Genomic DNA, 15,000 nt, shown 5'->3' on the forward strand with positions numbered 1-15,000 from the left:
ACTTTTTCTGTAATATGCAGAGCCTTCCCCTGACGTGCTACAGACTAACCAATGGTACCGTTGGATTCAGAAATGGATTCTGCAACACCTTTTTGGGGTTAGAGGGGCCATACTCTAAACCGGGGGGAGTTATGGCCAAAAAACTGACTTTTCTCACTTATGCAGAGCCTTTCCCTGAGGTGCTACAAGGAAACCAATGGTATCATTCGATGCGCAATCGAATTCCGCAACACCTTTTCGGGGTTAGGGGGGTGCAGTGTAAAACCGGGGGGAGTTATGGCCAAAAAACCACTTTTTCTTACATATGCAGGGCCTTCCCTGGGCGTGCTACAAGGAAACCAATGGTACCACAGGATGCGCAATCAAATTCCGCAACACCTTTTCGGGGTTAGGGGGTCCAAGCTCAAAACCGGGGGGAGTTATGGCCAAAAAACCACTTTTTCTCACATATGCAGAGCCTTCCCCTGAGGTGCTACAAGGAAACCAATGGTATCATCAGATGCGCAATCAAATTCCGCAACACCTTTTCGGGGTTAGGGGGTCCCAGCTTAAAACCGGGGGGAGTTATGGCCAAAAAACCACTTTTTCTCACATATGCAGGGCCTTCCCCTGAGGTGCTACAAGGAAACCAATGGTACCACCAGATGCGCCATCAAATTCCGCAACAACTTCTGGCGCTAGGGGGTCAGAGCTCAAAACCGGGGGGAGTTATCGCCAAAAAACCACTTTTTCTCACATATGCAGGGCCTTCCCCTGAGGTGCTACAAGAAAACCAATGGTATCATGAGATGCGCCATCAAATTCCGCAACAACTTCTGGGGGTTAGGGGGTCAGAGCTCAAAACCGGGGGGAGTTATGGCCAAAAAACCACTTTTGCTGTCTTATGCACAGCCTTCCCCTGAGGTGCTAGAGAGTAACCAATAGTATCATTGGATAGCCCGTTCAATGGCGAGTGTTTATCATCCATTCCCGGGGGGTAGCTCAAAATCCAAGGGAGTTACGAGCTGAAAGTCGTTTCGCCCCCAGAGTGTTGCCAGACGCGCCTGAAGGTTCTAGAGCCTAACCAAGGATACCACGGGATGCGCCATCGCATGCTGATTTGTTCTAACTTGGTTTCAGGGGGGTACCTTTTTCCGGGGGGAGATATGGCCAAAAAACCTGTTTTTTTCACATATGCAGGGCCTTCCCTGGGCGTGCTAGAGAGTAACCAATGGTATCATCAGATGCGCAATCTAATTCCGCAACAACTTCAGGGGGTTAGGTTGTCTCACCTCAAAACCGGGGGGAGATATCCTCAAAAAACCACTTTTTCTCACATATGCAGAGCCTCCCCTAGGCATGCTAGAGAGTAACCAATGGTATCAGCAGATGCGCAATCCAATTCCGCAACAACTTCAGGGGGTTAGGTTGTCTCACCTCAAAACCGGGGGGAGATATGGCCAAAAAACCTGTTTTTCTCACATATGCAGAGCCTCCCCTGGGCGTGCTAGAGAGTAACCAATGGTATCACCAGATGCGCAATCAAATTCCGCAACAACTTCAGGGGGTTAGGTTGTCTCACCTTAAAACCGGGGGGAGATATCCCCAAAAAACCTGTTTTTCTCACATATGCAGAGCCTCCCCTGGGCGTGCTAGAGAGTAACCAATGGTATCACCAGATGCGCAATCAAATTCCGCAACAACTTCAGGGGGTTAGGTTGTCTCACCTTAAAACCGGGGGGAGATATCCCCAAAAAACCTGTTTTTCTCACATATGCAGAGCCTCCCCTGGGCGTGCTAGAGAGTAACCAATGGTATCACCAGATGCGCAATCAAATTCCGCAACAACTTCAGGGGGTTAGGTGGTCACAGCTCAAAACCGGGGGGAGCTATCCTCAAAAAACCTGTTTTTCTCACATATGCAGGGCCTTCCCTGGGCGTGCTAGAGAGTAACCAATGGTATCACAGGATGCACAATCCAATTCCGCAACAACTTCAGGGGGTTAGAATGTGTCATGTCAAAACCGGGGGGAGTTATGGCCAAAAAACCTGTTTTTCTCACATATGCAGGGCCTCCCCTGGGCGTGCTAGAGAGTAACCAATGGTATCACCAGATGCGCAATCGAATTCCGCAACAACTTCAGGGGGTTAGGTTGTCTCACCTCAAAACCGGGGGGAGTTATGGCCAAAAAACCACTTTTTTTCACATATGCAGGGCCTTCCCCTGAGGTGCTACAAGAAAACCAATGGTATCACCAGATGCGCAATCAAATTCCGCAACAACTTCAGGGGGTTAGGTGGTCACAGCTCAAAACCGGGGGGAGCTATCCTCAAAAAACCTGTTTTTCTCACATATGCAGGGCCTTCCCTGGGCGTGCTAGAGAGTAACCAATGGTATCACCAGACGCGCAATCCAATTCCGCAACAACTTGAGGGGGTTAGGTTGTGCCAGCTCAAAACCGGGGGAGCTGTGGCCCAAAAGCCACTTTGGCTCTCTTATGCAGAGCCCTCCCTGGGGACGATGCGGCTGGTCACATGCAGCTGGTCATCGTGCATCTATATGGCGGGTCGGGGGAATGTACAAGACAAAGACCCACTTGGTCCCCACCAAGACTTGGAAAAAAAAGGCCCCTCCCCCGCCCCGAGTTAGGGCAGAGGAGGGGCCATTCGATGGGATGGGAGACACTCCCGTCTTTGACTTTGACTTTGTGAGGTGGTTTCCGCATCTTTCAAGCGGACTCCAGTCCCGCATCTTTCATGCGGAAACGGGCCACTTTAGTCCGCATGTTTCATGCGGACTCCAGTTCCGCATCTTTCATGCGGGATGCCAAAACATATGTGATGTGACACCCCTTGACCGACCCAGCCAACGGCCAAACTCCCACTTTCAGTCAGGAGTAAGTATTGGACTTGTAGTAAAAAAAAAAAAAAATTATTTGGCTTTGTTCATCATCTTGCCACCAGGCAGGCATACACTCACTACGGTGTATGCATGCATGGTGGAAGATGCCTTCTTTCTTTCAGGCAGGAGTCACTGCCTGACTTGGAGCAAAAAAAAAAAGATCGATCTTAGAACAAAGGTTGAATCTCAGATGATCGTAGCGAAAGGCTACTCTACAACGTACAATACCCCGTTCTCTTTTAAGTCGTCTGCAAAGGATCTCTGTCCTACGAGCTTACATTTGCGTATGGGTTAGGGCAATGCGGGCATGCTGACCCGCTTGCCCATCAGAGACGTAGGAGGCCACCGTCCGAAAACGGTCACCCCTAGACTGGTATCAGTTTTGACATAGGACGGTCGTTCGAACACAGCACGGATTCTGACTTAGAGGCGTTCAGTCATAAGCCCACGAAAATGAGGGATGGTAGCTTGGCACCATGGCTCGGTCGAGCCGGTGCAGGTACCAATGGTCCCAATCTGCCGTTCCTCTCGTACTGAGCAGAATTCCTGGCCGAATGCTTTCACAACTATCAGTAGGGTAAAACTAACCTGTCTCACGACGGTCTAAACCCAGCTCACGTTCCCTGTCGGTGGGTGAACAATCCAACACTTGGCGACTTCTGCGTCGCAATGATAGGAAGAGCCGACATCGAAGGATCAAAAAGCAACGTCGCTACGAACGCTTGGCTGCCACAAGCCAGTTACCCTGCTGCGGTAACTTGTCTGACACCTCTGGCTTAAGACTCCTAAGGGGCCAAAGGATCGATAGGCCACGCTTTCGCGCCGATAAATGCACCGGACTGCTACCGAGAGTCCGGGTCAAGCCAGCCAGCTTGGACCTTTTGTTCTACGGCAGGTTTCCGTCCTGCCTGAGCTGACCTTGGGACACCTGCGTTACGTTTTGACAGATGTGCCGCCCCAGCCAAACTCCCAACCTGACGCTGTCTCGGACAGACCCTGCCCTTTAAGGGGACAGAATGCTTGAAGAGATCCGCTTGCTTGCGGTTCAGCGATCCTCATCCGATGAGTTCAAAAACACAAAGAGTAGTGGTATTTCACCGTCGGGACCCCCCCGAAAGGAGGACCCTCCCACCTATCATCTACACCTCTCCTGCTTTCAAACCACGGCAGACTAGAGTCAAGCTCAACAGGGTCTTCTTTCCCCGCTGATGCCGCCAAGTCCGTTCCCTTGGCTGCGGTTTCGCTAGATAGTAGATAGGGACAGTGGGAATCTCGTTCATCCATTCATGCGCGTCACTAATTAGATGACGAGGCATTTGGCTACCTTAAGAGAGTCATAAAAAGGGAATTGTACTTCCTCTCATGCATCAGCAAGGGAAGCAAGACAAGATCAAAGTAACTATCACTAGGTTTACCCACCCTGCTTGCCTTTAAACAGGCCTAAGAGGGTCCCCTCTTCCCCTATGTGAGGAACAAAGATGGACCATAGGGCCAATTCCCCTTGTCACACGGAGGCGATATTGCCCCGGCTGACCAAAAGAGCTTTCTTTTACCTCGCCAGGCCAAGCCTGACAGTGGAAACCATGGGAATGACGCTTGGCGTGGGTTAACAAAGGTTTTTTAGGTCTGACGAGGTCCAATAGGATAAAACATTTCTCCTCACCTTGCACACGAGTTTTCATTCCATTTCTTGACAAGACGATGAGACAGGAAGAGGTTGCAAATGATCTTCATTCCTTTTAGAGAAATAAAAATGACAATCAAGCGTTTCCCACTAAACCAAAAAAAATTCCTTTTCCTTTTCTTTCTTTCTTTCTTTCTTTCTTTCTTTTACGTAAGAGAAAAATGTCTTAACACCAAATAATGCTGAACATCAATGAACATCAATGGTCAAACGAGTATTTCAATGCAATCTGGCTGTCGGGCAAAAAAAAAAAATTGGGGTAAAAGTCAAACCCTGTCGGACGGGGTTAATAACTGGATGGGAGACCAAAGTGGTGTCCCTTTAGCGTACCTCGTACAAAACTCCTATTTCTTCCACAATTGTTTTCACTCCTTTTAGGATTACTGAAAAAAGGGTGCACGAGCTTCTACGTCCCTTTTTTTTCTTATTCCTTTCATATAAACAAAGCAAGCGAACCAGGCAACCCTAAAAAAGCTTCAGCCTTCCTTCCATCGATCGATCGGTCGATCGATGGGCCAATTGGTTGTAAACACTTACTCCCGATTTGGTCACAATCAGGAAACCCATAAAAAGGATTCCACGACAACAGTAACCAATGATTCATTTTTTAGTCACGTACGGAACTAAATCACTCCTTACTAACTTGCAACGCTATTTACCACGTGCAATAGTACATGTCTACAGGAGCACGGGACAAACTCAATTGCTCGTTCGTTAATTGCTCCTTCCACCTCGTGCCATGAAATGCAAGTATAGTTTCCCTTAAGTACCGTTCCTTTCCCTTCCATTCTATTCCTGTGTTTAGTGTTAACAAAATCAACTGACATTCAACGTAGTTTGATTTTCATGCAAATCGTGACAGTTGGAAGTTGTACCTATGGCACAGTGGGAAAGCTAGTGGGAAGGTTGTTTATTTTTGTGCACAAAGACATACTTACTATTTTTATCCATGCTCGGCTGACCGTCCCTTTTCTCCATCCGTAGAGAAAACAAGAGCCAACGACCACGGACTCACTCGACATGCCGTCGTTACAAAGCACAGCTATGACGTGACATACACAAGTGAACTTTTTCTTCCTACAACGAAAAGGATTATGGGTAACCCTGGTCAACATTTACGATGGAACTCCCGCCAAAAATATCTTCAACAAAAACATTAACACTCCGCTCCCTGCAACACCAACGCCTAAAAACTACCTACGCCAACCTAGCTCCACTCCTAACTCCCCATGCTGGCCACAGAACAGAGAAGTGTTAATGTTTTACCCGCCGGCTCCGTGGCTCCTTCCACAACCCATCTACCCAACCTTGCTTTTCCGAGCGACCCTAAAGACAGATAGGCTATGGAACGATGCCAGGCAACCCTCACTTCTTCGAGGCTCACCTAGGACTTACGGGTTTCCAGACTTCATGATGTCCTTCCGCCACCGGCAGGCCCAAACCGCTATCAAACCCTAACCTTCCAAAGTGTCAACGCTTCGCTCGCTCGCTCGCTCGCTCCCAAACTTCTCCTTCTTTTGCTTTACTACGTCACTCTCTTCTGCACCAGGCTCTCACAATGCAAACCAACATGGCGTCCCCACTCTGATCTCTACACATCATATCTCAACCCCCTAGGACAACCTCATCATCATCTGCCACTAGTATACCACTCCTCTGGTAAGTACCTAACCACTCATTCCTTGCTTATACCGTTAATATGTATGTATATGGCTGCCCCTTAACTTATCCCCAAAGGTTACGCTCCCCCTAAACACAACTTTCTTTACACCCTTTTCCGATGTGATTGATCAATAGATAAATAGATAGAGTTTATTACAAACAACTTACACTGCGGCCAAAAGGCTGACTTGCCTAAATATGAACAACTATAAGTAAATATTACCTATGATAAATATCACCTAACATGTCATAACATAGCATACAAATATTATATTCAGAAGGGTTAGGCAAAACAATGACACTCAACTCTTCTCTGGCTCCATAAAACTGCGATACGCTTACCATTTAACTCATAAAACAATTCTTTCCTGCTTTCTTTTTCCAACACAGGTCTACTACCATGCACACTCCATTCCAACCCAAACGGTTCAAACCAAACCCTCCAAACACATTGTGCACTCTCAAATACCATCTTGGGCACAACTGACGACTGTTCTTCAAACTGGTAAGTACCATCCTCATCGTCTCACTTGCTTTTCCTCTACAAAAGCTATACCTATACTTCTCTTATAGCTTTACCCCTAAAATATCGTACACTTTGCTGGCAGTTACAAAATAAATCATTATTGATAATAATAATAATGCATAAAAAACATTTTTCTTTAAAAGCCAAACATTAAATTAAATTTATAAATTATAATATTAATATGTCAAATTGTTAGTCTAAACTATAATTATACATTAAATAAACTTCCTTTTTTTTTCAAGCATCAATCATTAATATAACCTTTTCCTTGATTGCATGGTGGCCATACAGCCACTAGTGAAGGGAACTATTTCACAAGTTACAGGTGACTGATTCCAGGGTACCAATAAACTTGGGTAGAACGAGAATTTATAAACATTGCTACTGGTCACAATATTTATGACGAAAGAGGAATGCATTGGCTACATCCATGGTAACAATGCTACCTTTCTCCGGCCATTCTCCACTTTCCAAAAACTGACATTTTTCCACAACCTAACATTTCCATGCCACAACTCAAAACAACACCCAGCACATTCCTTCCTGCATATTCTTCACACAATCCTACTACCTACAATTGCTCTGACACCATTTTTTTCAAAAACACTCCAAACCAATCAACTTTCTGTCATACAAACAGGGTAGTAAGCAGCCAATTCTTGCAATTCCGTTTCACCATTGATGTTACTCCTGTCTAATTACCCCGATGGTCCACTCCCTCCAATTTTGCAAAACATCCAATCGTTTACAACAACAAAGCCACATCTACACTTTAGATTTGCTATTCACAAAAAGATGTACACACCCTTACTGTACCCTCTCTCCCTTGGCTGCATGAATGGACTTTTGTAAAAACGTGTAACCTTACCTTCACTACATAATTTCCCTCTTCTACAGCATTTCCTTTCAAAACAAAATCCCAGTTTCCTTTGTTTGCATCCTATGCTCCTCTTGCTGCTATCACTGCTCATCCATGTTTCACTTGTCTCAATTACTCCCATGGAATAATGTATATCTAAATGCAATCATTTTGGGCTCAGTGTTCCTCTTGCTCAAGAGTAATTTCCAGTATGAACATAAATGAGCCATCAATAATTCTTTCACCCTTTTGCTATCAATATTTTGCATGACAACAAACTTGACTTTACCTCAAATTGATAGGCTTACAACAATGCTTTTTTTCCCACTTGTTATATTTGACAATCAGTGCGGTTCCCATATAGATTGGGATACACCAATCTCAAACACAAATTAATCACAACAATGCTTCTGCTAACAGTCTGTTTGCCTCTCAACAACACCAAGCGATTTGCAAATTGTTAATTGCGATGTATGTTCAATTTAACATTTTAACAGGAGGATAACTCAAAAACCACAAGATTCATTTCTACCTGTCTCATCTTTTATCCACACATCTCTTACTCCATAGGTTGTCATTTTTTCTTTTACATTCATTACAAAATTTATGTCTATCAATTGTATAAAGGGTAAATAAAATATTGTTGTTGTCACACATTTCATAAGGACCTTCACCTTTTCACCTACCATTGCATCCTTTTGATTGAGGTCCCATAACATCTAAAATCAAAAACTAGTAACCACTCAAATTCCATGCATTTACCTTTTGAGGCAAATTATATGGCATGATACTATATCCTCAAAACCATCTGTGTGCAGCTTCAGTTCTCACTCATTCTTTTCCGAAAAGGGGCTGAATAGGCATGATTTATGGAACACTCTTTACTTCTTTTCCAACCCAGGTTTCCCCATGAGATAATTGTAAAGTTTTGCTCGTGCAATTTGAATGTGAGGTCATACTTTGCATTTTCCAATCAAAGTGGCGTGACATGCTCTAAATCTGATTTTATAATCATGTACAGACCATACTGCATCACACTCACTTCAATTACCTTTGCCACTTTGCACTGATGACCTATTCCCATATTCAATTTCCCCTCATGTTCATATTTTCAGAAATGTTTAGCTGGTCATGACTGAAACATTCGTGCCTACAATATCCAACTCAATAATTTATCTCTTGGGATTAACCCTAAAACTACAGAAAATTAAGTTTGCTGCCATGACACAGCCTTCATTTGAGAACTATCTTGTGTGCATGGTACATTGAAGTGTGTGTGACCTTTTAGATAACAATACTTCTAAGTACAAGGAGATAGTAATTAGAATTTTGAATCATGTTGAACTTGCTTCACACATTGACACCCAAACCACCCTGCACTGCCACATTGACAGGTAAAATCGTGTGACATTACACAGAGTGAAATGAGTCCCACTCCTTGGAGTCAATGGGTTAAATGGGGACATAGTTTTTTAGTGGATATCTGACCCACTGACATGTGAACAGCCCAGTGGAATGGCCCCAATTGATGAGTTAATTCTGCTGGTGTTATACAGAGTAAATACTATTTGGTTACCACTAGCAGGAGTCTTAGAGGATATAACATGTCCGTACCGATATACGAAATTTCTCTTCACTGCGCTACCTCGTAAAATATTTTTCAACCCGATAAGATAAATTTCGTATCTCCAAGCGGTCAGGTAATATTGTATTGATTATATAAACACTAATGAAACCTAAATCATTTCAAAAAGGCCTTGAAAGGTATGAGTTTTATATGTAACTATAGCAACAGTGACCACTTCACTTGTGAGGATATCAGGTTTTTATGCTAAAGCTCACTTGGCAGTTCATTGGTGTTTATATAACAGAATGGGTTAGTTACACACCCTTACTCACTACAGTGTATATGCAACTTAACCTTAAACTACTAATTACTTATGAACAAAACACATCACTTTTTCACATAAAGGTCTAACAAGCATACAAAATTACACTTCGGCAGAATAGAGAACTTTGAAGAACAGCATTGATAGGCTCAACATATTTAACAAACCTTGCTTTCAATCCATTCTAACCTTCTTCAATTTTGCCCATTTCCTTCTGGACATGTATTTGCTGTTTCATTTACATTTTCCCTCTGTGTTTAAGTAATTATCATCTTGTTATGTTCCCTTGATGTGCTTGCCAGTTTGAGGACTAATTCCTGACACAGCGCCTTCAAATAAGGGTTGAATTAGGGTTGTGCCGGTATCAAGGCCACTGGTTCTAACCCCGTTCAAGTCCTGAATCTTTCAGGCTTCTCTACTTAATTGCTAAAATTGCATTCATAACTGCGAGAATCATAACTTAATTTGCCTTCATACCCACAGTTCAGAATATGATTCATTTCTTATATCATTCAGATCATTAACAAACATACATGTAAAGTGTACACATTACAAACTGTATTTTACACCAATTAACATTTTTTTTTTAACAGAACTGGACAATTCAAGATGGTCTTTCCTATTTTGTGACATTCCTGAGGAAAAAATGGTACCAAGGTTGCCTGAGCCTCATGCCGAAAGAAGACGTCTTTTCTTGCATAAACCACAATTACTTGACAATTGTATCAACACAAACAACAGAAAGATTGGATGTTTGCTATACTATGAGTATGAGAAAGCAGATTTTGTGAGAAATGACAGCTCATTGCCACAGATCTTTTGTAATTGTTCGTATGCAATAAATTTCCTCTGCATAACAGCATCACGTAACTTTCATGGCTTTGCAATCCACCTCTGGCTGAGAGTCAGTACAACACTGTAAAGGACAAAAGAAGGCCTTTTTTAGATTACCCTTCCAACAAATCCCAAATTATCATTTCCAGTACTAGAAATGTCAATAATTAAGAGGATTTCTTGCAAGGATAAACATTGAAATAGTCCCTCACAAAGACAAAAGCATACTGAAAAAAACGTGTATATTGGTCTCTAAGTGTATAACAAGTACCACAACAAGTAGTGATGAATAATGCAGAGATCATTCAGGCTGGACCATTAAGGTGATTATTCCCTAGTTTTGCACTGCGCATAACATTGCAACATCGAAGATGGCGGGGATTCTCACCAGTGAAAGGAAAGACAACAAAGGCTACTTTTCCTGTTCAACAGGTTTTAAAGTGGTACTATGATCAAAAAAACCTTTCCTTTTTTTCTTCTGATTTTGAAAGCGTGTTCGCTTAACACCTAACTGGCAAGATTTTGAGCTTTCAGTTTTATCCAAAGGCTGTTTATTTTGAGAGTAAGTTTTGGATTTCATGGTCCGCTATTATTCACGTTCAAAACTGGCCGATTGGACCTCAGAGGGTTGGATCTAGAGAAAATGACGTCATTTACTCACTGTCTTAAATTTTCAGCGTGTAAACGCAATTTATTATATATGCAACACACGGGTTGAAAAGTCTGATAGCCGGAAACTCCCGTGCTGCATATTAATTAGACCGCGTACACACGCATTGCATTCTTAAACTAGTGAGTGTTTGGCGTCATTTTCTCCTCGACCCAGCTCTCTCAAGATTTTGAAGTTAGTAATGGCGGACCAATAAATAAGACAATTCCAGCTACAATAAACAGGTATCTTTAAAATCAGAACTTAAAACTTGGGTGAGTTAGTGTTTAGTTCACATAGTTTTGAAATCCAAAGGAAAAACAAAAATTTTTTTGGGTCGTAGCACCACTTTAAGTGCAATCATGAAAACTCCTATTGATTAAGAAAGCGCTGCCTTGCAATTTGCACTAATCTTTTTGCGGAAAATAACCATTTGAAGCCCAAATTTTACCTTCGTTGAAGATTTATGCCCTTTCTCCCTCCCCAAATAAGGAATTCCTTTCAACATTGGGCTGCAATACCTGTGCTCGTTTACTGGGCACTCAGAAAAAGATAGTAACCACAAAGTGGAGTGAAATGGCTCAGGGCAAGAGCCCATAGCCAGTTTAATCAATAAAGTTATCCAAACAATTACAAAATTATCTGGTTCAAGTAAACATGCAATGAGCCCAGTAAACATGTGGGCACAAAAAATGCCTTAAAAAAATGCAAAGGCCCACCATTACCAAGAAAGCACTGCCAACAGGGAAAGGGATACTGAAACAAACGTGCCATTCACCAAAGAAAGCAGGAATGAATGGCAGCTTAGAAGTAATGTAACAAGTCATGGACGTGACACCAGTTAAAAGGGGTTCACTAAAATGAAATCTCCCATACCCTTGACCCATGACTGCCATGGGCATTCTGGAATTACATAACAATCAACGATGCATGACAGATTTTATACTACACCACATAAAAAACAAAAACTAGGGAGAAACAAATTCTATTTGCCAGACAAGTAATCTCTTTGTCCTTGTGTTGCAAAGAAATGAGCACAGTGGCCCCATTTTCAAAGATGTTACTGACACCATCATGCAAGTGGCTTACAGCTGTATTTGCATACATTTCTTTGAAGGGTTGAGCAATTCATTTGAAACCACTTTAATGAAAATTTATACCTCAGACAAACAAGTACATGTACATGTAGGATCAAGTTTTCAGTGATAGTAGCTGCTGCTAAAAAACAATACTTTATCCAGTTGATCAAATTTCAAAGGCTTTTCAGGCAATTAGGTAAAAAACAATTATAAAAAAGGGCATGCAACTTGTGGAAACAAGCAAACTGGGCCCCATCTTTTTATTGCATTTTAAAATGTTCTGTGCATGAATATAAATAATTGATTGTGCAAAGTTAGACAAAAATCTAGATAGTACTGTCATTTTCAAGGGGATTACCTTAATCTGATATAATATGTGCCGGAAAAGATGCACTTTCATGATAAGCGAATAAAACAATCTCAACATCTTTGGGCTTGTCTTTTCTCATCTTTTAACTTTTACACTCCTTACTCCTTTCATCCTCTCTAGAAAAAATACCAAGAGACAAACAAGACAAATAAAATAAATAACTATTAGAGACTACAACAAAATTCCTCGCTGATAATGTGTAACAATGGTGTGACAGGTACAACATCTGTTGCATACATGTAGTTAATATCAATGTCTGTCTGCTCAAGGCTACGTGCAGCCATAAATAATTAATGCCTAAAGAGAAGTCTTAGGGACAGGGCTTTCGTCCTAGCATCAAACATCCATGCAGACTTTACAGGCTTACTGTAAAGTCTTACTGCTTACTCTGGCTTACGAGTCACTTATTACTTGTTGAGAGGGATTTTTCTGACCTGTCATGTACAACATGGAAATACCTACCAAAGCTCTCTCATGCTGTTGTTGTGGTTAAGTGTTCTCTTCCTTTGTGCAAGTTTGTCCTTGATAGAACCTGTTTCTTGTGCTTCTCCCAAGTTAGGTCACATTAATAGGTTTTCCTCAAATCACATTCACTTCTTTTGAAGATCGTCTGCATGTTGGGTATAGACAAACCTCAAAATCGTGTACAAGAAAACTGGTTAGACATGAAGATTTCAGCATGATAATTTCTTCCTCTTTTAGGGCCTGTTCAGGGGCACCCAACGACCAATTTGTTGTAAAATGTATTATTATACCCCAGTTAATGAAAATAAATGTTATTAAGGCATTTTCAGGTGTTTTTCAGAGTCGCTGGGAAAACATTATCTGTTCCTTTTTCCCAGCAAGACACACATGAAATTTCCCAGCCAGCTAGATAAAATTGGTTGGTTTCCCAGTCAGGAATTCCGCGCGCTTTCAAATCCCTCGGTCTGAAGCGACCGAACAAAGCGACAAAACCGGGACAAAACAGGTTTTCTCCACAACCGCAATCACTCTGACCAGCCATCGTATGTTTGTGACTACTCTCTGGGAGAGGGAAGGGGTTCCCTTTTTTTTTTTGTTAGTCGTCCTCAGTCTTCAGAATTTCTACAGCCAGCTCGGGTTGAAATGCTAGAAAAAGTCAGTAATTCGCAGGCAAAACCTCTATCAATAACAAAATTTCCCAGCCAGCTCATCGAAACACCTGTATTTTTGCCAGCCAGCAAGATTCCTCTGGGGAACAGATAATGTGAGGAACAGATTCGTTGGGTGCCCCTGCCTGTTTAATTTATAAGAGGCAAGCCAGCCCTGTTACACGGGCTGGCCCGGTACAAGGGATAAAGTGTTTATATGGACGATTTCAGCCAGGTTTACCGGGATGAATTTTAGGAATTTGTTTACGTTTCTTGTAACCGTCAAAGTCACGCATGGGGTACCTGGTTAATTTTCTTGCTTTGATGTTCGAAACGAAAGGTTCATTTTAGCGCTAGCAAGTACGGAATGGCATTTTAAAACAAAAGATGCAAAAATAATCCTGTGATTATGCAAATCTGACTACGTTTTCAAGGCAACCCACACGTCATGAGAATTTTTCATCCCAGCAAACCGGGCTGGACCGTTTATATCAGAATTTTTCAGCCTGGCTTGCCGAGATCTCCGTAGCTCAGACCGGGATCTCGGCAAGTGGGCCAGCCCGCCTTCTGATATAAACAAACCGAAATTTTACTAAATAAAAACAGGCATGAGCCGAGGTCTTGGCAAAGGGGGCCTAGCCAGACTGGCACGCCTCATATATTAAAACAGGTGATATTACTGTTTTTTGGTGTTGTCGTTGCCGTAGCAGTCGTCATTTCTTTAACTCCTTATCGGGACGATAAACGGGTTGCCCGCCATTACTGGTGCAGTTCCCCTCGAAAATACAATTGATCAAAAGCTATTCTCTCCCTTCTTGATTTATAAAACAAGCATCTTGAATTGAAATTATTGAGCTTGACATTTGATGCATGGTCCTTGAATACATGAATTGCACAACAAGAGAAGTGACATAAATTGCGAGGAATTTGAGTTGGTCAACAAACAAACTGATGCTAATTGTTGTCAACTTGAGTGTTAATTGTGCAAGTTGTTTTATTTTTTAGCGGACTTGATATTTTGTCACGTACGACGTAGCATAGACTGACATTATATCAAAGTGCTTCTTAGCATAAAAGCTACAAAAGAAGCTGTAGAAGATGTAAACTTAGTTTCTATTGATAAAATGGACTGTTAATGCTTGTTGCGTTGAGTATGTTTTGGTTTATGGTAAAAACTTACCATCCCTTCATCAGTGATAGATCTATTTTCTCTTATAATAAATGTGCTATTATATCAGTTTTGTTAAGCTGACAATCAATTTTATAATCAATTTAACAAAGTGTATATAAGCGCCATAACAACTACAAAGAAACTGTAAAAGCAGTTGACTTTGTTCATGTTGATAAAATGGACTACTGTTCGACAGTTCATGCATACATCGACCCATTTGTTCCAGTTTATATTTATAACTTATTATCACTTCACCAGTGAAATATCTACTTTTTTAGCTCATA

General features: G+C 42.1%; 1 protein-coding gene and 1 long non-coding RNA gene across 13 annotated transcripts in view; one reads left to right on the top strand and one right to left on the bottom strand.

Moving 5' to 3' along the window:
• The first annotated feature begins 6,114 nt into the window (after positions 1–6,114).
• LOC138043929 (uncharacterized) lies at positions 6,115–10,296 on the top strand. The gene is made up of 3 exons (XR_011131371.1): positions 6,115–6,224; positions 6,618–6,732; positions 10,095–10,296. It is a non-coding gene; the product is annotated as an uncharacterized lncRNA (long non-coding RNA).
• The window catches only part of LOC138043928 (uncharacterized), a 28,824-nt gene continuing 23,346 nt past the window's right edge, over positions 9,523–15,000 (bottom strand). For all 12 annotated transcript variants that reach the window (XR_011131363.1, XR_011131362.1, XR_011131364.1 and 9 more), the window contains 3 exons: positions 12,896–13,066; positions 12,422–12,549; positions 9,523–10,417 (listed from right to left, as the gene is read on the bottom strand). Coding sequence is in view for 3 of the 12 variants with exons in the window: in XM_068890457.1 (XP_068746558.1) it covers positions 13,013–13,066 (54 nt within the window). In the remaining 9 variants the exon portion in view is untranslated. The remainder of the gene's footprint in view (positions 10,418–12,421; positions 12,550–12,895; positions 13,067–15,000) is intronic.

Source organism: Montipora capricornis, chromosome 3 (genome assembly GCF_036669925.1).
Source record: "Montipora capricornis isolate CH-2021 chromosome 3, ASM3666992v2, whole genome shotgun sequence".
Lineage (NCBI taxonomy): Eukaryota > Metazoa > Cnidaria > Anthozoa > Scleractinia > Acroporidae > Montipora > Montipora capricornis.